Source organism: Sceloporus occidentalis, unplaced genomic scaffold, assembly GCF_023333645.1.
Source record: "Sceloporus occidentalis isolate IW3139 unplaced genomic scaffold, rSceOcc1.0.p SCAF_1, whole genome shotgun sequence".
Classification (NCBI taxonomy): Eukaryota; Metazoa; Chordata; class Lepidosauria; order Squamata; family Phrynosomatidae; genus Sceloporus; species Sceloporus occidentalis.
In genome coordinates, this window is record NW_028316981.1 from 264329175 (window position 1) to 264350143 (window position 20969).

A 20969-nucleotide genomic window follows, 5' to 3' on the forward strand; every position below is an offset into this window, starting at 1 on the left:
TGTGTGATATATGTACAGGAAAGAAGAAACCCTTAAATAAAGTTCGTCTACCAGTTCTGAAGAACACCAAACCAGGACTCAGTAAATGCAAATGAGAAACCACTCAGGGCCAGGGGCTTTCCCAGCAGACAGTGATCACCAATTAGCAAACACATATCCTCCTACCCTGAGGAGGCCATCAACAACAAAACAATACACAGATTAACATGGGAATCACTCATCCTCACCCAGGATCACACAGTACATATATACCCACTCTCTTCAAGGTCAGCATTCTCTGAAGATGCCAGCCACAGATGTTGGTGAAACATCAGGAATAAACTCTTCATGGCAACATACCCAAAAAACCAACAAAAAAACTATGGATGCCAGCCATGAAAGCCTTCAACTTCACAAACTTTAGATTGCTTATTTAAAATCTGGACTAAAACCCAGAGCAGATTCATCACCCACTGACACTGGATCTCCCAGTCTCCACTGCCTATGACTGTGTGGATCTTGTTGAGCTACTAATCCCATTATCCTTTGGCACATGACTGACAATATATTGACAACAAAATGTGGAGGATCAGGTTCTCCAGTCCTGACATAGAGGGAATACCATAGGACAGATAACTGCCCCCCAACCCCTGTGGGGGGGGGGGGGGTTCATGGACTTCCCTTCACAGTGGCAATATATACACTTCCTAGGTCAGCAGTGATCAAATTTTCCCACTCCCAACCCCAAACCATTTGAACATTTCCTGGCATCTTGGGAAAATTTGTAATAATCCATTTGTTCTACAAATGAAAATGTGTATGTGTGTGCACGCACGTGTGTGAGTTGCCTTATCTTTATAATGCCATGGATGTGTCTAGTTTTATGAGTGATATCAGGTGTAACATCTGTCATCTTCAGCCTCAAGACAGGTTCAGCACTCATCATGCTTCTGAACTGGGACCTGAGGATAGTAAGACCAGCACCCTGTTAACCTATACAGTAATCTGGTCATGGTCAAGCTGACATTGATCTCTGCATCATCAAAGGTCCTTTCACATTACAGAATTAGAGCACTATGGTTCCATTATAACTGTCGTGGTTCCATAGTGTGGAATCCTAGGATCTGCAATTTAGGGAGGGGGATTTAGAATTCTCAATGATACAAATACAAGAGAACCATTCACACTATGGAATTATAGCACCATGATTCCACTTTAACTGCAATGCTTTCATCCTGTGGAATCCTGGGAGCTGGAATCTTGAATCTTGTAGCTTGGAAAGGCAATAGAATCCTATGAGAATTCTAAATGTCCCTAAACTTCCAGTCCCAGGAGTCTATTATATAGAGCTATGGTTGTTCATGGTAGTGGAATACTAGCGCTATAATTCTGTAGTGTGAATGTGGTTTTTGAGGTGATTTAAAAAGCAAAAACAAAACACACAACCCCAATACAGACATTTTCCAGAACTTGGAATTAAGTCATATATTTACTCATTAGTTATTAATTCCCTTCCCCCCCCCCCCCGCCCAATGATTTCACCTAATTTTCCAGATTCCACAATTAATGCTGAAGTTAACAATATACTTCATTGACCTAGGTTGTTAGAATGTAATAGAAAGTGTTGAACTAGGCTGCCCCCCCTCTCTGCTACACTGCAGAATTAATGCGGTTTGACAATGTTTTAATTGTCATGGCTTCATCCTGTGGAATCCTGGGATATGTAGTTTGTGGTGGCACAGAGATCTCTGACAGGAAAGACTAAACATCACACAAAACTACAAATACCATGCCATTGAGCCATGGCAGTTAAAGCAGTGTCAAACTAAATTAATTTTGCAGTATAGATGCAACCTCTCTCATATTCAGTAAAGCATGAAGGCCTGCTGCCTCTGAAGAAGAAACGTTAAAATAAGAGGAAATGTGTCACATGGCACTAGAATCGATTGTGAACTCTTGATGAAGACACTAGAGAGGAAGGACATTTCTGGAGGCCAAGTAAAATAGCTGAATTTGTGGAGCAAAAGGACACTAAGGGGCTATACAGACCACCCCAAAGGGGTGGCGTGCAGCTACCCCTTTCCTGGCTGGATCAAGACCATGGCAACCTCATGCCATGGCCCAGTCTGGCCTCTGGAGGGCGTAAAAAAGGAGCCGCAAAAAGTGGCTCCTTTTTGCACCTTTCAAATGGTGCATAGCCACGGCAGCACTGCTGTATGGCTCACCTTTGGTGCTACATCATCTGGATGTAGCGACAAAGGCACAGCATGATGCTGCACGCCATCTGGAATGGCACACGGCATCATAACAACCTGAGACAGAGTCAGGGCATCCAGCGTCAGGACACTGCACCCCGACTGCCCACAGGCAAGCACAAAGTGCCGGTCTGTACAAGGCCTATGTTTAGAAAAGAAAAACAGGGCTGGGGTGGAAAGGAAGAAAATAGTGAATTTCTAATGTTTAACACCATAACATTAATTTTCAGACCTGACATCCCAAGGTTTGAGTTTTTCCTTAAGAATATTTAAAGGAGATCAGATCTCAAACCTGGTTTGCAGCGGAGAAGATATTGTTAGAATGAGTTCTTTCAGAGTACAATACCAAAATGTCTATTTAGTTCAATGGGACTTTTAAGAATTAGTGGGTAGAGGACTGCAGACTAAGAAATTTTCCCACAACCTAAAATGTTTGTATTCTCATAAATTAAAGGTGAAAAACACAGATAAGAAAGCATTGTCTTTGGTTAATATAAAAGCAACAAGTCACCAATCATACCTCCATCTGCTAGATTGCTTTGATAAGTTTCAGAGATCAACAGCAAGTAGCAGGGCACATTAAATAAGCACTTAATAAATTCTGCTTGTCTCAAGGGAATGATCCAACTTTAATTTAGAAAAAAACATTTTTCTTTTTTTCCCATCCCTTTTCTTAATAAAAGCTTGGGTTTTCACCTTTGTTCACTCTTGTGTCAAAGCTTAATTCTACCATCACCGATTGAGATAACCATATGTTTTCTATTTTCATTTTGGTTTAATTGGGGCAAGGGAGCTCCATGCCCTTCTGAAAGGGTAGGTCAAGCCAGGTTTTATTATTCATATTATTTTACAGAGTTGTTATGTTTTCCACTTAGATCATCTGCAGAAACCACCGAATAAGAAGCTAGCCCAACATTAACATTCTGTGCTTCACATAGAGGGCAGCTTTTCAGTATAACTAGGCTATAAAAATTGGATTTCTTGAGTGCCAATCATCACTTTGGTTGGATGGCGCAGAATAAATGCTTATATTGTACCCCTTTTGAGAAACAGAAAAAAAAATCTTTAAATTTATTGACTTCTGACAACAGTTGAAAACCTAATTCTCTAACTGTGTTTTTGCAAGCTGGGTTCACCACCACAGGTTGCCCTCTTTTATCACACCAGTTATTTACCACAGGCAAGCTATCATATTTTCAGCCACTAAAAAAATTAATGGATCTTAAACAGATGAGGTAAAATTATCCAAAGAAACATTTGAAAATCCCATCTGACAGCATATGGCTTTGCTGAAAAGGAGAGATCAATAAGCCAGAAGAAGAATCACTGTGCCTTCTAAATGAGATGTCACCACCACCAAACTTGGAACAGAGCTGCAGAGATGTGAGCTTTGGCTTTGGTACTCAGGAATAACTATAGCCCCATTCAGACATTTCTCTCTTGCACAATAAGCAATCACATGAATGAGAAAGTGGGGCTCTACTACACTTCTTCCCCTCGCATTGAGAGCAGTGGGGAACCCACCATATGTATATAGGCTTTCCTGTGATTAGGAACTCTGGCTGAGCAACTTTCAGCATTAATGATATGCCCCATAATATATCAACATATGTAAGGGCAGCAGGGGATGCAATGGCATAGTGAGATCATTAAATGCAGTGTAGGTCGGCATAATATTCAAATGTATTTGCAAAAGGGTTGAAAAACTTTTTTTCAAGTGTTGTGACACCCTGACAAGAAGAATCCTGAAATAACAGGAGTCTTGGCAGTTCAGAACTTATTTGGTGCAAAATTTGCATATAGCTGTTAGGGGTTTTTTCTGCATAGGAAAAAGCTGTAACTGGGGACTTGTTCTATGCAGAATTCACACACATTATTTGGTACAGAAAATGCTGTTTTCTGAGTAAACAACTGCATATCAATTCTGGCAGAGTAAATCCCAAATTATGAAAAGTCTTCAAAAACTGCGTAGTTTTAGAAAATGCTTTTGCAGTGGGGAAAAAATTGCTAAGATTATTTTTTGCTTCCTTTGAGAAGAATATTAATGAAGATTTTCTAACGTATTGTAACCATGGGGAGGGTTGGAAAGAATTATTTCAGTTTTTTATATAGCTCTCTAGCAGTGCTCTATTGACACAGACCTGCAGTATGGTATCTCTGGGCCTTAGGAAAGAGAGATCCAGGCTGTAAATAAGGAGGCAATGCTTTGTTAGGTCCGAGACAGATGGGCAGGAAGCAGCGTGGCGGCACCAATTCTAGAGTTTGGGAGCACGCACCAACTACACGCTCCCAACCCCTAGTCCATATGGATGCTTGCATCATTGAGGCACCACAGTGCGCTAATGGCGCAATGATGGTGGCTCCCGTGTGTACCAAAAAGAAGCTTTTTTTCCAGGAGCTAAAACAGATGGCTGCAGCCCACCCTTTTCGGGTAGTCTGTTGAGCCCCTTAGTTTCTGCTAGGGACTGAGGAGGGGGAAGAGGAAGACCATCATATATATTCCCCCTGCACAGCTGAAATCCTAATACTGTGACCTACTGACTTTCTAAATTCAAATTTCAGGCTTAGAAAACAAATAACAACTGTGTAACTGTATTTAGTATTAAGATTTAGCATGTTGTAGTGGTTTGAGTGTTGAACTAGGATTCCAGGAGACCAGGGTTAGAATCCCTATTCAACCATGGAAACCCACTGGGTGATCATGGGCAGGTCACACACTCTCAGCCTCAGAGGAAGGCAGTGGCAACCCTCTTTAAACAAGTTTTGCTAGGAAAACCCCATGATAGGATTGTCGTAAGTTGGAGTCAACTTCATGGCACATATCAGCAACAACAATTTAGTATTCTTTGCACAATTGAATTGAATAATTTTCTGCCCAATTGAATATTTATGCCCCAGTTTTCCCCAAAATTCCCTTCTAAGTATTATTTTATGCAATATCACCAATATCATTTAAAAGGTAAAGCAATAAATGCTTTAATATTGGGCCGCAGCCTCCTCTACATACTTATATGGGCAACCTGTCTGATATTAGTGCATCAAACATCATTTTGTAAAATATGTGTTTTAATTATTGTCATTTTTTTCATTTTTTAAAAATATGTTTTTCAGTGAATGTTGTGGCAATGCTTCAGGAATTCTGGGAGAATAAACAGAAACAGAAAGGTGTATTTTCGAGTGAAGGCACCGTGGTATACGAGTCACTAAATTCACCTGGGCCTCCCTTTGTGAGTTATGTCACCCTTCCTGGAGGAAGCTGCTTTGGGAACTTTCAGGTAAGAACACATGCTAGAAAATATAATGGAAAGGGATGTATTGTGGCAGTAAATTCAGCATGATTGCCATGGCTATCCATCCCCCTCCCATAATTCTAAAATGTTGGAGTGCCAATGAAGTCGACAGGAAAGAGGTTCAACTATACAAAAGGAAGCATATCTTTGCCATGGCACATATATCAGTAGTAGCTTGCATATGTGTGTGAATCAATTTAAACCATTCATTTTCCACCTTACAGGATACAAATCCCTCCAAGATGGCTTACAAGTAACATCCAGAGACATTATATGTACTGTGTATTGTCTAAAACACAATGATCTCCATTCTAGAGTCCTTTTTATTCCACTAGTTGAAGCAGGTCCTAAGAAGAGTTCAACTCAGGATGCTTCCTCTGGCAGTGCGGGCAGGAATGATCTTGAACTAACCCCCCGCCGGTGTGAATTCTCCAATGCCACTGTCCCCACTGTTCTAGAGAGCCCTCCAAAGCTCCAGAGCAGATTTTCAAAGTTTATGAGGGGATTGCAGCAGAAAGGAAGGAGGAATGTATGAATATTGTCTCCTTCTTTGCACCATTTCTTTTTACATGATGAATGAGAATTCTCCTACCAGAAGCTCATGCTGGATCCAACTTGGTAATAACCTATCGTGCAGCTTCTCACTTATATGTCCATTTTAAAGGATGCTGCACAATAGATTCAGGGGCTCTGTTAAATGGGATGGCCTGTTGTACTGAGGGAGGATGGAGAGACAACACAATCAGGGCCAGGCAGACACACCTTTCATGAGTTCTCCATCCACAGAAGGCAGATTGTGAATCCAGTGTTTCAGACTATAAGTATAAGTTCTTGTGATGTATTGGGCATTGTGTGATGCATCGGCTTTGCTACTTTTTATCACCTCTTCATTTACTTGTTTCATTATTTTGGGGGATGGAAGGAGGACTCTTCCTATCTATCTATCTATCTATCTATCTATCTATCTATCTATCATAAATATATGGAAGGAGGACTCTTCCTCTCTCTCTCTTTGTCTGGCCTGTATGCGCAGTAAAAACTAAGCTCGAAGCCCTTACAGCGCCACCCAGCTGCCATTATGGCATATCCATGCAGTGTGTGCTATGATGACACACGCTGGGTGCAGTGCCCAAACGGCACTGTGTGGAAGGGACACTATGATGCTGCGCCATGGTGCTTATGATCTAGGACGCAAGAAGAAGCCCCTTTTGGGGGCTTCTTTTTGCTCCTTCCAGAGGCCATGGCGTGTGGTTGCTGGGGCCTCCATCAAAGGCACAAAGGGGCGGCGTTGAGTTACCCGTATGTACAGCCCTTCCCTCTCCCTCCCTCCCTCCCTCTTTCTCTTTCTCTATATATACATATATATATTTACATATATGTATATATTGGAAGAGTCCCCCTCCTGTCCCATATATATGAACCAGACTATTGTTTTGCTGAGGTGGTCTATAGTTTGAAGGGCCCTCTCTGATTTATTTATTTATTTTAACTCTTAGAGCTATAGTGCAAATGTATCATTTCATTGATGAACTGGTGCACTGTAACTCTTAAAAATTTAAAGGAGAAAAAACAAAGAGACAAGATGTTTGTTTTTTTCTAATATGTCATGGAATTAAAAAGAAACACACTTGAGGGTGAACCCTTGAGGTAGGGAAGAAAAGGTTCCAACTGGTGTCAAAAGCTCCCAGAAAATACTCCAGGTCAACAGAAATGTTGTTTGCATTTTTAAAAATATCTTGAAATTTACAGTGATAAACACTGCAACCTCTCAACACATTTGTGCTTTGGGTAAGAACCAGATAATCGTGTTGTATTTCACAGCCAGCAAGGACAACTATGGGGTCCCCCCTCCCCCATGCATGCCTTATGGCCTGCATTGGAACATTTTGGGTGCATTTTGGCCCATTTTGCCAAATATGAGGGAAAGGTGGGTCTCTGAGAGATTGAGGAAAGCAAACTAGTGCATTCGTATGTGCTTTGGAGGGCTTTGGGACAGTTTTCAGGCAAACCGGCAAAGAAAAATCTGCTCAAAATATTTAAAAATAATTTGGGGTGGTCTGGAGACTTTGGGGAGTTTCTAAGCAGTTGAAGAAAGCAAACTGCCACACTTGCCAGCGGTTATAGGGCTGTGGGCTGGCTTAAAATATACCCCAAAATCAACCTGAATTTTAAAAATAAACAAATCTCGGGAGGATCTTGGGCCTTTGGGAGGCTTCAGGGGATGTGCTTAAGGGTCCTGAAGGCTGAAAGTAAAAAAACAAAAATCTCTTTAACAGGGAAGCTCCTTTTAAAATCGTGATTCCCTTACATTTGCTTTTATTCATATTTTAAGGCTTTTAAAATATGTTATTAGGAAAGCCTCAGAAGGGCAACGAACAGCCTTGATTCAGATTAGGTAGAACTTACTTACAAGATAGCTTTGAAATGTTTGGAATGAAGTAATGCTAGGGCAGCCAACATTAGTCCTCTCTGTCTCACTTCTTAAAATAAAATATGAGAAAGACACAGTGGAAATGTGCTGTGGTAAATTTGCTGTGTTATTTTCTATAAAAAATATGTTACTACCTTGTATACTGTCATCACTGTATAGTATTTCACTCTGCTTTGCCAATAGTTGCAAATGTATCAATACTCATTCCTATTTTTTCTTGTCACATAATCAAATGTCTCCCTGATGCACTACAAAGGAATTGATGATGCACTTTTAATGCTCTTAGGGTACGTGGCATATCCATTATGTTTAGCTTCAGTTATCAATACCTGCCCTTCAGCACCAACATACCTCTAGTTGTGCCTCTGAAAGCATATTGGAGACATTTGATAGGATAAACCCCTATCTTCTCTTCAGATGGATGCCCTGAAGGTTTCCGTAGATTGATCCCTTCAGGAGAATATTAAGAGGGAACAGATGAGGCTAAGAGCAATGAGAAATTTCCAATGAGAGAAGAAACGTTACTGGAAATGATTAGCAGAGCTACCAAGGGAAGAGCTGCTGATATGTTAGATGATAAACACACATGCTTCCCATGTACAAGTAGAACAAATAATTTTGTTTGGTAAACCTGGTGGCTTATATCCTAAGATAAATTTAGTGACAGCCATGGAAGAGAAATTTCCTCATTCTTTCTTCTTCCCCCACAACTACCTCCATTCCCAATCTTTTCTGGAAGCCCTCCAAAGCCATGTGGGATGCAGCAGACCTTACAGTGGGATGGAATACATAAGAAATTACACTCGGCCTCTTGTATCCATGGGAGTCCTGTGTCGGACACCCCTTTGGATAGCAAATTTCATGGGATCTCAAGTCCCACTCTACTCAATGGCAGTGCGATGAGCATGCAACCATGTTGGTGCAGCTCTGTGCATGCACCTCCATTGGGGAGAATGGAGCAAGGCCATCCACGGATGCTCCAGTCTGTGGGTGGCAAGCTTGCAGAGGGGAAGAGCCGACTGTAATGTATCTAAGGCGGGATACAGACTGACCCTTCGGGGCGGCCTGCACCCGCCCCTTTCCCCGACGGATTGGGGCCTCAGCTGCCACAAGCCTAGTGTAGAATCCTCAGTGGCCTAGAAAGGGGTGTCCTTGGGGCTTCATGCCCCAAGGACACCCCAACAGCAGCAGGGGAAGTGAGAAAGGGGCCACTTGGCCCCTTTCTCTTTGTATCGCTGGCGTGGCTGTTTAAAGGCCGTGCCAGCGATACACGCGGCCGAAGGAGCTCCGAAATGGAGCTCCTTCTGGTGCTGCAGAAAGGACACCAAAACATAACGGCCATGCCATGCCGTTTTGACGTGACGCGGCCGTTACGTCAAAATGGCGGTGCCCGTGTGAACAGGGTGCCACCATTTTGTATGTACTCCATATGTACTAGGGTTGTGGGCATCTAAAAGAGACGCCCCCAGGCAACCCTAGTACATACAGAGTACGTACAAAATGGCCCAGCTGGACAGGGCCCAAATAAACCCAAATGTTTTCAGAGAAAAACTTAATAACATCACAATTCCTATTATGCATTCTTGCTGCTAATTCATTCTGTTTGATTGAAACAATGATGGGAAATCCTTTGGCCTAGTTCCCTGAAGCCAGCATGGCTATTGGTGAGAGATCATGGAAACTGTAATCCAAAACATGTAAAATAACAAAGGTTATCATTTAAATAAGGGGTAAGTGAGAAAAACCAGTGAGGGAACAAATAATTATGGACAAAGGAAAGGGAAAAAATTTAAAAGAAGAAAGTATTCTAGAAAGACATAGTGATCATAAAGAAGCACTATGCAGTTTAAAACAATTATATTAATATTAATTGTACTAAGGATTATAAAATGTGTTTGTGTACATCACTTGAATAGCTCTTCTTTGATATATTATAAGCTAGTCTCCCTTGACTTATGGTCTCCTAGGTCTGTTCATAGAAAGAGATGAAGAGGGTGTCCTCTGCATCACTTGAAAAGTCAAACAAATCAAGAAAGGAGTCCACTGAAAACAACAAATTGTTATGGTCAATTAAACTTAATAAAAAGAAAGCTTTAAGAATATTTGATCAGTTTTTCTAGCTCCCAAGCATGACACTTCATAGAATTACAGTCAGTCCTCCATATACGTCGGGGTTCCATTCTGGACAACCACCACCACCCCAGTAGATACCAAATATTGCAAGACTGCGAGTCCCTTTATTCTCTATGGACATGTGATGTGCACATGACCACATCAGCACTGCCATGTGCATGCACTGCCATTGAGGATAATGGGGTGGGTCCATCTGCAGATATTTCAATCCACAGATGGCTAGGCCTCTGATATGGAGGGCTGACTGTAGATGTATCCAAGAGCAATCTTATAGTACTGCATTCAAAGAATTCCATATTTGCCTGTGCTGACCACCCCTTTCTATATAGCAAGATTCTACACTAGCCTTGTGTAACATAAACCTGTGCATGTGGAGTTATATGTGAAGTTTGCTATGCAATCTTTTTGTTATATGCAATCAAATAACTACTTGTTGTTTTATGCCTTCAAGTTGTTTCCTACTTATGGCAACCATATAGTGGGGTCACTATAGGGTTGCCATAACCCGCCCCCCCCCCCCCGGTGACCAGCACGCTTTTGGGGGGCCCCTCCCGGTCACGGTCCGGTTTGGGCCCCCACCCGTGCCTGGTCCCCTGTTTGGGGGCCCGCTCCGGCCATTGCCGCTGCCGCTAATGCAACTGCTGCAGCGCCAACCCACCTCCTCCTCCAGCTCCGCCTTCCTCCTCTTCCTCGCCTCCAGGGCGAGGGCTTGAATGCCACCCAGGCCTCAGTAGGAGCCAGCGGCAGCGCGCGCGCCTGCCCCACTTCCCTCAGCGCGCGCGCGCGGGGAAGGAAGTGGGGCAGGCGCGCGCGCTGCCGCTGGCCCCTACTGAGGCCTGGGCGGCATTCAAGCCCTTGCCCTGGAGGCGCGCCTGCAGGCTTCAGAGCAGGGAGAGAAGGGTCTCTCCTCCAAGGGACACCCTTCTCTCCCTGCCTTGGGGCTTGCCCCGCCGGCCAGGCAGGCTTCAGGGCAGGGAGGAAGGGTCTCTCCTCGAAGGGAGACCCTTTTTTCCCTGCCTTGCAGCTTGCTCCTCTTCTTTCTCCTCCTCCTCTTCTTCTGTCTCCTCTCCTCCTCCTCTTCTTCCTCCTCTGCTCCTCCTCCACTTCCCCTTCTTCTTCTTCCTCCTCCTCTTCTTTTCCACCTCATCCTTCCCCTCTTCCTCCCCTTTTTCTTCCTCTCTACTTCCTCTTCTTCCTCCTCCTCCTTTCCCCCTCTTCCTCCTCCTCTTCTTCCTCCTTTTCTTCTTCTCCTCTTCCTCCTCCTCTGCTTCTTCCACTCTTCCTCCTCTTCTGGTTTTGACCAGAAAGGGAAGCACATTTCTGCCATCTGTCTAGGAATAATGCCAAATGTCCTCCATTTTTATCATGCCTAAGAATCATAAAAAAAACATCATTTTTGCGTGTCCTCCATTTTTAAAAAATGTGTCCTCCATTTGAAAATTTTGTCCTACGTTTGTCCTACATTTGTCCCAGTTCGGAGGTCCTGACTTATGGCAACCCTAGGTCACTATCACAGGTGTTTTTTTAAAAGATTTGTTCAAAAGGAGTTTGTCTTTCCCTTCCTCTGAGGCTGAGGGAGTGTGATTGCCAACGTAAGCAGGGAAAGGTGGACATCCATCAATCAAGTGTGCACATCTGCTTGAGAAATGGCACCACATGTGCATTGCTATGACCTTAAAGTAAAAATGAACATGTACATTAACTACTTTCACAGGAGAAGTTACACATGCATAAGTCTTCAGAATAACCAGGCCACTTGGTTCTGGTACCAGATGTGGATTGAAAAGGGGGATGTGGTGGTTAGGTGGACCCCTAGAGAGCCTTTAGGTCAGAGTCATTCATGGCTGGATGGCCCTCGTGGTCTATTCCAACTCTATTATTCTATGCTTCTATGCTTCTACAGTGGCTGGTCCAAAGTGCTTTGCCGTATCAGGGGCATACTGGACAAATAAAGAGAAAAAACATTTTCCTTTCAAGACAGTTGCTCTTGCCCTGAAATTTCCTGTTATCACCCTGAGCAACAGAGAAGAGAAACCAGGCCTTATGACTCAGGGCCATGCCCTGTGACCCGGCAGCCATCTTTCTAGGGAAGAGCTGCTGCTCCATCTCTTCAACATCTTACCTTCCATTGGAGGATACCTGATAGGCTGCAGCATTACAACCTTAAATGTATTTGCCACTACTGTGTTTTTTAGCACATACATTTCAGAGACTTGCATTCAAGTGCTTTTTTATGGTTTACACATGAATATGATTTTGGTTTTGTATACAGTCAGCCTCCATATCCACAATTTTTTTTATCCATGGATCCATTCATGGCTAGAAAAAATTGCAAAAGAATATAAATTCAAAAAGCAAACAAACCTCAATTTTTGCTATGTTATACTAGGGACACCATTTTATTATTTTATTGAATTTAATGGGACTTGAGCACCCACAGATTTTGGTATCCATGGGGGAGGCGTCCTGGAGCCAAACCCCAGCTGATGCTAAGGGCTCAAAGTATTTGTAGTTAAATTAGGCTGACACTCTGATGTTGTCTACATTAGGAGTACTTTTTAAAGTTGCAAACATGTAAGGGATTTATTTGTTATTTCTTTTCCTCTGTGTTTCTTTTATTTCTTTTTGTTTGCTCTTGTTGTTTGGACTCTGAATATTGCAATACCGTGTGTGTGTATCAATCAGCCATGAAGTATGGCTCAATGCATCTGCGTATCTATATGATTCCAGTATTCCTCTGATGCCATTTGTATCAAGACCTAATGATTACAGCTAACAATGAAATGGTATTTTGCTTCCCAGTTACAGTAAAAGAGGGCAACTTGAGGCCTATCTGATAAATTTCTGGCTCCCCTTTGGTTGAACTCTGATGTCAACCCACTCATAACTTGAGCATATGTTTTTGCTTTTCTTACCAATAGGAATGTCAGTGATCGAGTATATATTTAAATATAATGAATAGGTTTAATATATCTCTAATTAACAACAAATGAATGTATACATCTTTTAAGGACTGGTTGCAGTATTTGAGGGATTAAGCAGGAGGAAAAATGTCTAAACCAAAACTCAGCCAATACTATCATAAAGATAAAGTTTCTTACATTCTATCAGAATTTGTAGGCACCTGTGTAAGATGTCAGAGAAACATCTGGTTTTGGCTCAGTCTTGGGATTGTATTCATATGTTTGTGGCTTGGAGAAGAGAAGTTCCCACTATGTTGGAGTTTATCAACTATACCCTAAGAAAAGATTTAATTGTTCTTTAAATTATCCAGAACATATTTGTAAAACATTTCCCGGTAATTTAGCATACTGTATTCCTAAAAGACTAATAAATTAAACCAAAATTGAAACAAATGAAAACCCAAATCCCACGTGTTCTAAAAAGACTTGGAAATTCACCTGTGTCAAATCATTATCATTCAGCAAAGGGATCTTGTAGCACCTTTGAGACTAATTGTATGAAAGAAGTTGTAGCATAAGTTTTAGTAGATCTGGCCTACTTGAATTATGATTGAAATTAGGTGGGTGTTCCACCACCGACTAAAATACATGTCTGTTTAGCCAAGCATTTTCTGTTCATTTTCCTGTTAATTCTGTTAGTTACCTTTGTTTTTTAATGAATGCTTTTATTGGTTTTACTGTTTCTATTGTTTTATCCTTTGATTTAACTACTACTTTATTGTTTATTAAATTTAAAATTGAAAAGCAGTATATAAATGCTTGCAAATCAATCAATTAATAAACCCTTCCCTTTCGCAGTTCTCTTTTTGTTTGTTTGTTTTCTTAATTGTGAAAAGACATCAAGGAAGAAAAGTAAGGAATAACAGAATAACTTTGCAGCTATGGACAGGAAACTGAGTAGTGGTCGTTGTGCTGAGAATTCTTTTCCTTTCATTATCATTTAAATGGGATTTCCATTTGCAGAGCCATCTTGTATCTCATGCCTTTTCCTTAAGAGCATTGGGTTTTGCTTCCTTTAAACTTTAAACGTCATTAATCAGAAAATGTATACAAATGTCTTTGGTGTCAGAGGCTTTTAGCTCCTGAATCTGACTCTCAGTATTTGTAGGAAGTGGGAGTGGATTTTCTACTCTTGACTTTTATCCTGACCACCCTGGAATTTAGAAAGCAGGGAGAGATCCCATTTGACACACATCAGCACTTACTTCTGTGTAAACATGTGCATGTTTTGCCTTTCAAGTTGCAATCCTCTCACTTTGTGCTGCTAATAGTCAAAGTAACTTTGTTATGAATTTTTCTTTTACATATTGCTGTTTCATAATCCTGAAAAGCACAAGTAACGTTTTGACAAACAATAATGTAGGTGAGTTGTATGCAAGTCCACAACATAGCTTCTCAGTAGGCACCCACCACCCCCTTGTCTCTCTGAATACACAGAAGAGACATTATCAGTCCATTCCTGTGGGGATTTTTTTTCTTACCAGGATGAAGCCCATGACTGAAACCTCCCATCTACTAATTACCTGATTGGCCCCCTAATTACTGAGCTCCTATTGTCAGTGTGTGAAATAAAGAAAATTGCAAGGTTTTAAACAGATAGTGAGATCCTGCATCAGAGGCTGCAATGTGTATGTGTATGAGGGAGCCATCAGGCAGACCCAGCAACATCAAGGTCTGCCTGAAGGAAGAGGCCCCTCCCTCTTCAACTGTCATCTCGGCCTCAGAGGGAGCCATCAGGCAGACCCAGCAACATCAAGGTCTGCCTGAAGGAAGAGGCCCCTCCCTCTTCAACTGTCATCTCGGCCTCAGAGGGAGCCATCAGGCAGACCCAGCAACATCAAGGTCTGCCTGAAGGAAGAGGCCCCTCCCTCTTCAACTGTCATCTCGGCCTCAGAGGGAGCCATCAGGCAGACCCAGCAACATCTTGGACTGCCTGAAGGAAGAGGCCCCTCCCTCTTCAACTGTCATCTCGGCCTCAGAGGGAGCCATCAGGCAGACCCAGCAACATCAAGGTCTGCCTGAAGGAAGAGGCCCCTCCCTCTTCAACTGTCATCTCGGCCTCAGAGGGAGCCATCAGGCAGACCCAGCAACATCTTGGACTGCCTGAAGGAAGAGGCCCCTCCCTCTTCAACTGTCATCTCGGCCTCAGAGGGAGCCATCAGGCAGACCCAGCAACATCAAGGTCTGCCTGAAGGAAGAGGCCCCTCCCTCTTCAACTGTCATCTCGGCCTCAGAGGGAGCCATCAGGCAGACCCAGCAACATCAAGGTCTGCCTGAAGGAAGAGGCCCCTCCCTCTTCAACTGTCATCTCGGCCTCAGAGGGAGCCATCAGGCAGACCCAGCAACATCAAGGTCTGCCTGAAGGAAGAGGCCCCTCCCTCTTCAACTGTCATCTCGGCCTCAGAGGGAGCCATCAGGCAGACCCAGCAACATCTTGGACTGCCTGAAGGAAGAGGCCCCTCCCTCTTCAACTGTCATCTCGGCCTCAGAGGGAGCCATCAGGCAGACCAGCAACATCTTGGACTGCCTGAAGGAAGAGGCCCCTCCCTCTTCAACTGTCATCTCGGCCTCAGAGGGAGCCATCAGGCAGACCCAGCAACATCAAGGTCTGCCTGAAGGAAGAGGCCCCTCCCTCTTCAACTGTCATCTCGGCCTCAGAGGGAGCCATCAGGCAGACCCAGCAACATCTTGGACTGCCTGAAGGAAGAGGCCCCTCCCTCTTCAACTGTCATCTCGGCCTCAGAGGGAGCCATCAGGCAGACCCAGCAACATCAAGGTCTGCCTGAAGGAAGAGGCCCCTCCCTCTTCAACTGTCATCTCGGCCTCAGAGGGAGCCATCAGGCAGACCCAGCAACATCAAGGTCTGCCTGAAGGAAGAGGCCCCTCCCTCTTCAACTGTCATCTCGGCCTCAGAGGGAGCCATCAGGCAGACCCAGCAACATCTTGGACTGCCTGAAGGAAGAGGCCCCTCCCTCCTCAACTGTCACCTTGGCCTCAGAGGGAGCCATCAGGCAGACCCAGCAACATCTTGGACTGCCTGAAGGAAGAGGCCCCTCCCTCTTCAACTGTCATCTCGGCCTCAGAGGGAGCCATCAGGCAGACCCAGCAACATCTTGGACTGCCTGAAGGAAGAGGCCCCTCCCTCCTCAACTGTCATCTCGGCCTCAGAGGGAGCCATCAGGCAGACCCAGCAACATCGGGGACTGCCTGAAGGAAGAGGCCCCTCCCTCTTCAACTGTCATCTCGGCCTCAGAGGGAGCCATCAGGCAGACCCAGCAACATCAAGGTCTGCCTGAAGGAAGAGGCCCCTCCCTCTTCAACTGTCATCTCGGCCTCAGAGGGAGCCATCAGGCAGACCCAGCAACATCAAGGTCTGCCTGAAGGAAGAGGCCCCTCCCTCTTCAACTGTCATCTTGGCCTCAGAGGGAGCCATCAGGCAGACCCAGCAACATCTTGGACTGCCTGAAGGAAGAGGCCCCTCCCTCTTCAACTGTCATCTCGGCCTCAGAGGGAGCCATCAGGCAGACCCAGCAACATCAAGGTCTGCCTGAAGGAAGAGGCCCCTCCCTCTTCAACTGTCATCTTGGCCTCAGAGGGAGCCATCAGGCAGACCCAGCAACATCGGGGACTGCCTGAGAGCTGGTGGAGGACTACTTCTGCCGCTGCCCCCCCCCCATGTCACCTGGGAAGAAGCTCCCCAGAACTGCGGAGGACTATCTTGCCGCTGTGGTGGCTTTTTACCAGGGGGGAGGGGTCAGTGAGAGAGGGGTATTTTTATGTATTCTTAATTGTTTTATTGATATCTGCTGTGAACCGCCCTGATCTATGGAAGGGCGGTATAAAAATAAAAAATTTATTTATTATTATTTATTTATGTTCATGATGATGGAGTTTTTGTCATGATACACAATCATGCTAGTGAAATACCATGATGCCTAGGGAACAGAAGGTTAAAAAGTGAAATGATAGCTGAGTTTAAATACTTGAAAGGATACCATATAGAAGAAGCAACAAGCTTGCTTTCTGCTGCTCCGGAGTCTAGGACATGGAGCAACATATACAAACTACAGGAGAAGAGATTCCACCCAAACATTGGAAAGAACTTCATGATGGTAAGAGCTGACCAGGGTTCAATTCCCAGCTCAGCCATGAAACACATTGGGTGGCTTTACACAAGTCACATTCTCTCAGTCTCAGGGGAAGGTAGTGGCAAACCTCCCCTGAACAAATCTTGCCAAGAAAACCCCATGATAGGTTCACCTTAGAGTCACTATGGCCTGTTACAGATTGCCAAAATAAAGCTGCTTCGGGTCTCTTTGGAGCTATGCTATTTAAATGATGCATGGGTCCTAAGAGTCCAGAGGTCGCGCCAAAGCCACACTCCATTCCTAAGCACTGGAGTGCAGCTTTGGTGCAGCTTCCGGATTCTTAGGATGCATGCATCGTTTAAACAGCATACCTCCAAAGAGACTCGAAGCAGCTTTATTTTGGCAGTCTGTAACAGGCCCATAAGTCAGATATGAGTTGAAGGCACACAACCCACACAAAAGCTGTTTGCAAGTGGAATGTACTGCCTTGAAGGGTGGTGGAATCTCCTTCTTTGGGGTTTTTTAAGCAGAGGCTGGATGACTATCTGTCAGGAGTGCTTTGATTGTGTCTTCCTGCATGGAAGGGGTTTGAACAGGATGGCCTTTGTAATCTCTTCCATCTCTATGATTCTATTATTCTAAGCTGTCCCATTGTGCACTGAGGTAGTCCCATTGCTCAACATGTCCCAATATTCAATGTGTTCCAATGCACATCGGGACAAGTTGTACATTAGGTCATGTTGTACAGCGGTCATACTGCTGGTTCCAATTGTACAATGGTGTCAGAGACATAGCTACATCTTTGCTCCCATCCTGAGAATATGAGGGTTGTGCAACATCGTGATTCACTTTTATATGACAATATTAGTTTATGATTATGCAAAGTATAGTGTAGTGGTTTGAGTGTTGGACTATGACTCTAGAGACCAAGGGTCAATTCACCGCTTGGCCATGTAAACCCACTGTGTGAGTCTGGGTGAGTCACACATTCTCAGCCCCAGAAAATCCTATGTTTAATTCAGTTTAGGGTTGCCATAAATTAGAAATGACTTGAAGGCACACACAAAAAAAAACTGATCTGATCTAACCGGATACCAGCCTCTTTTTATAAGGCTTCCTGTCCTCCAGAAGGCACTATTTTCTGGAATTCAAGACAAGTGAAATAATCCCCCTTTTCCATTTTTTAACAGGAAATAGTACACAGGTATATGAGGAAACCCATTTATTCATTCCTCCATTTGTTCATTTACTTTCATCTCACCTTTCTCCTGATAGGTCCAAGGCAGCTTACAACGAAGGTTTAAAAAGCACAAAAATAATTTTAAAATCTGATGATGCAAAAGTTTAAAAAACAATTAAATTACCTATCATGTTATAATATCCACAATTTTCAACAGTATAAAATCATTTAAAAGTTGTAAAAATAAAAAATTTTAAAAGCCCGCACATTAATCTCATTAAAAACATTTCTGCCCACCCAGTTAATTTCCAAATGCCTATTAAATTTTTTAATTGTTTTTCCCAGCCAGCAAAAGGAGACTAGAGACTACAGATGAGGTCAGCCTAACTTTCTGCCCAGCCCAGGAGCAGCCACCAAGAAGGCCCTATCACATGTTTTTACTAAACAGGACAGTTACATTGGTGGGGCTGTGAGAAAGCCCTTCTCTAAGGACCTCAAGAAAAGGGGTCTTAATACCGTAAAGGCACCAGATCATGTCTAATCTTGGAGGCTAAGCAGGGTCAGTCCTGATTTAGTACTTGGATGGGAGACCACCAAAAATACCAGGTGCTGTAGGCTATATTTCAGAGGAAGGAACAGGCAAAACTGCCTCTGAGTTTTGCATGCCTAAGAAAACCCTATGAAATTCATCAGGTTGCCATAAGTCAACAGATGATCTGAGGGCATGCACATGCACACACAAATACACATACACACACGAGGACCTCAAGAGTTGGGCAAGCTTGCAATATGGACATAAAATACAATGATATATTGAAATAATATCCCTTATGTAAAATAGCAAAATCAAAGTTTGCTATTTGGAATTTTTATCTTTTTGGAATAGTTTCAAGCTGTGGATGCTTGAATCCATGGATAAAGAATCCATGGATATGGAGGGGCAGCTGTAATATGCTTTAAATATCTTTTTAAACTGTTTTTAACTTGTATTTTAAACAGCATTATAAGCTAATTATTGTTTAAACTTTTGTACTAATAGCTTTTTAGCTCTACTTTGTTTTGACTTGTAAGCCACTTTGAATCCTCTGCTGGGGGAAAAGGTGGGATAAAAATAATTAACATTATTTTTAATTATGTAGCTCACTCACAGGGAAATTTCATTTGGAGCTTGAATTTCTTTTTCTGAGATGCCAGCCACAACCATAATAGACTGTTTCACATTTTAGAAGGTGTTTTTTTCTTTTGATAAAGTAAATCCTAAGAGAAAGCTGAGCTCCTTCTTTAGATGAGTTAAGAGAAAAATGGATAGAAGATTCAGGAGTTCATGTTACAGCTTAGAAAATTGGAAAGTCCTGTAGCATTAGTTCTTTTTACATCGTAAGAAACAAGGATAAGATTGGGCCAACAGTAAACATAACATAAAATAAAACAGAATGATTAGAGTTTATTAGAACCTTGCGTGCTTAAAACATAGGGAAATGTCTGGAAACAACAGTACTACTATAGCAGGGAGAAGGCCAAGATGATGTATATTTTATTGGAATACAGTGAAATTAATGTTATTTTGGCAAGAATAATTTAATGGGGTAATCTTTTTCTGTTATTTTTAGTACATCTACCTACTTATACTTCTGCCGGCAATACTTGGAAACCTTACAGGTCAAATACAGAAAAATAACTATGATTTGATTTTGCTTTCTTAATAACAAAGTGATTTACATTGTGTACATTATGTGGTTTACAATATAAGGTTTCGACCAGATCATAATGGATATATGGGTTTAAATCCAGTTGCTTGTCCTATCTAGAATAGATGGGAGCCAGCATGCCTTACTTGTTTGAGCATTAGTCTATTACTCTGGAGACCAGGGTTTGAAGCCTTGCTTGGCCGTGGAAGCCTATTGGGTGACCTTGGTCAAGTCACATTCTCTCAGCCTGAGAGGCTGAGGAAGGAAAGGGCAAACCTTCTCTGAAGGAACCTTGCTAAGAAAACCTGTGATAGGTTCACCTTAAGGTCACCATAAGTTGGAAACAACTTGAAGGCACACAGCAACAACATCTAGAGTAGATCCAGTAAATAAGTGAGATTTAGATAAATGTCAACTCACCATTTAGAAATTAATTAAGGACTGCAGATCTATTCAAGTTTGAACTAGAAATTGGATTTAACCCATGGGAATTAGTACTTTATAATGGGAGGAACAGTAATTCTTGCATGAACACATGTACATTCAACTATGGACTAATAAACATAGAGCCACAATGTATATGGGGTATTCAGATTTTACAAAAGCTAAATATAATACATTAATAACTACAGGCGTGTAAAGATCAGCTATCTCTGCACTGTTGTTTTTCTCTATGCATCCTCAGCACATCCACCTGCACTTTTTTACTTTGGTTATCTAAGCATAGGTGTATCCACACTGCAGTTATGTCACTTCAATATCAGTTCATCTTTAGGAATCCTGGAGTCTGTGGTTTGATTCAGAGACTTGGAATTATCTAGCTCACTTCCCTGAACTAAAGCACTAGAGTTCTCTAACAGAGATTTCCAGCTCCCTCCCCAAACTACAAATCCCATGATTCCATAAGAATCATTCCATGGCAGTGAATGTGATTTCAAAGTGTTATACTTGCCTTGAGTGAA

At 42.8% G+C, this 20969-nt stretch overlaps 1 protein-coding gene across 2 annotated transcripts in view; it reads left to right on the forward strand.

Moving 5' to 3' along the window:
* LIX1 (limb and CNS expressed 1) overlaps positions 1–20969 on the forward strand; it is a 59361-nt gene that overhangs the window by 12762 nt on the left and 25630 nt on the right. Inside the window, exons 1-2 of one of the 2 annotated variants that reach the window (XM_089512472.1) lie at positions 3541–3617; positions 5346–5509. In XM_089512472.1, coding sequence (XP_089368598.1) covers positions 5360–5509 — 150 coding nt within the window. In that variant the 5' untranslated portion in view covers positions 3541–3617; positions 5346–5359. Of the gene's footprint in view, positions 1–3540; positions 3618–5345; positions 5510–20969 lie in introns of those variants that run through there. The other variant, XM_089512463.1, reaches the window with a different exon arrangement.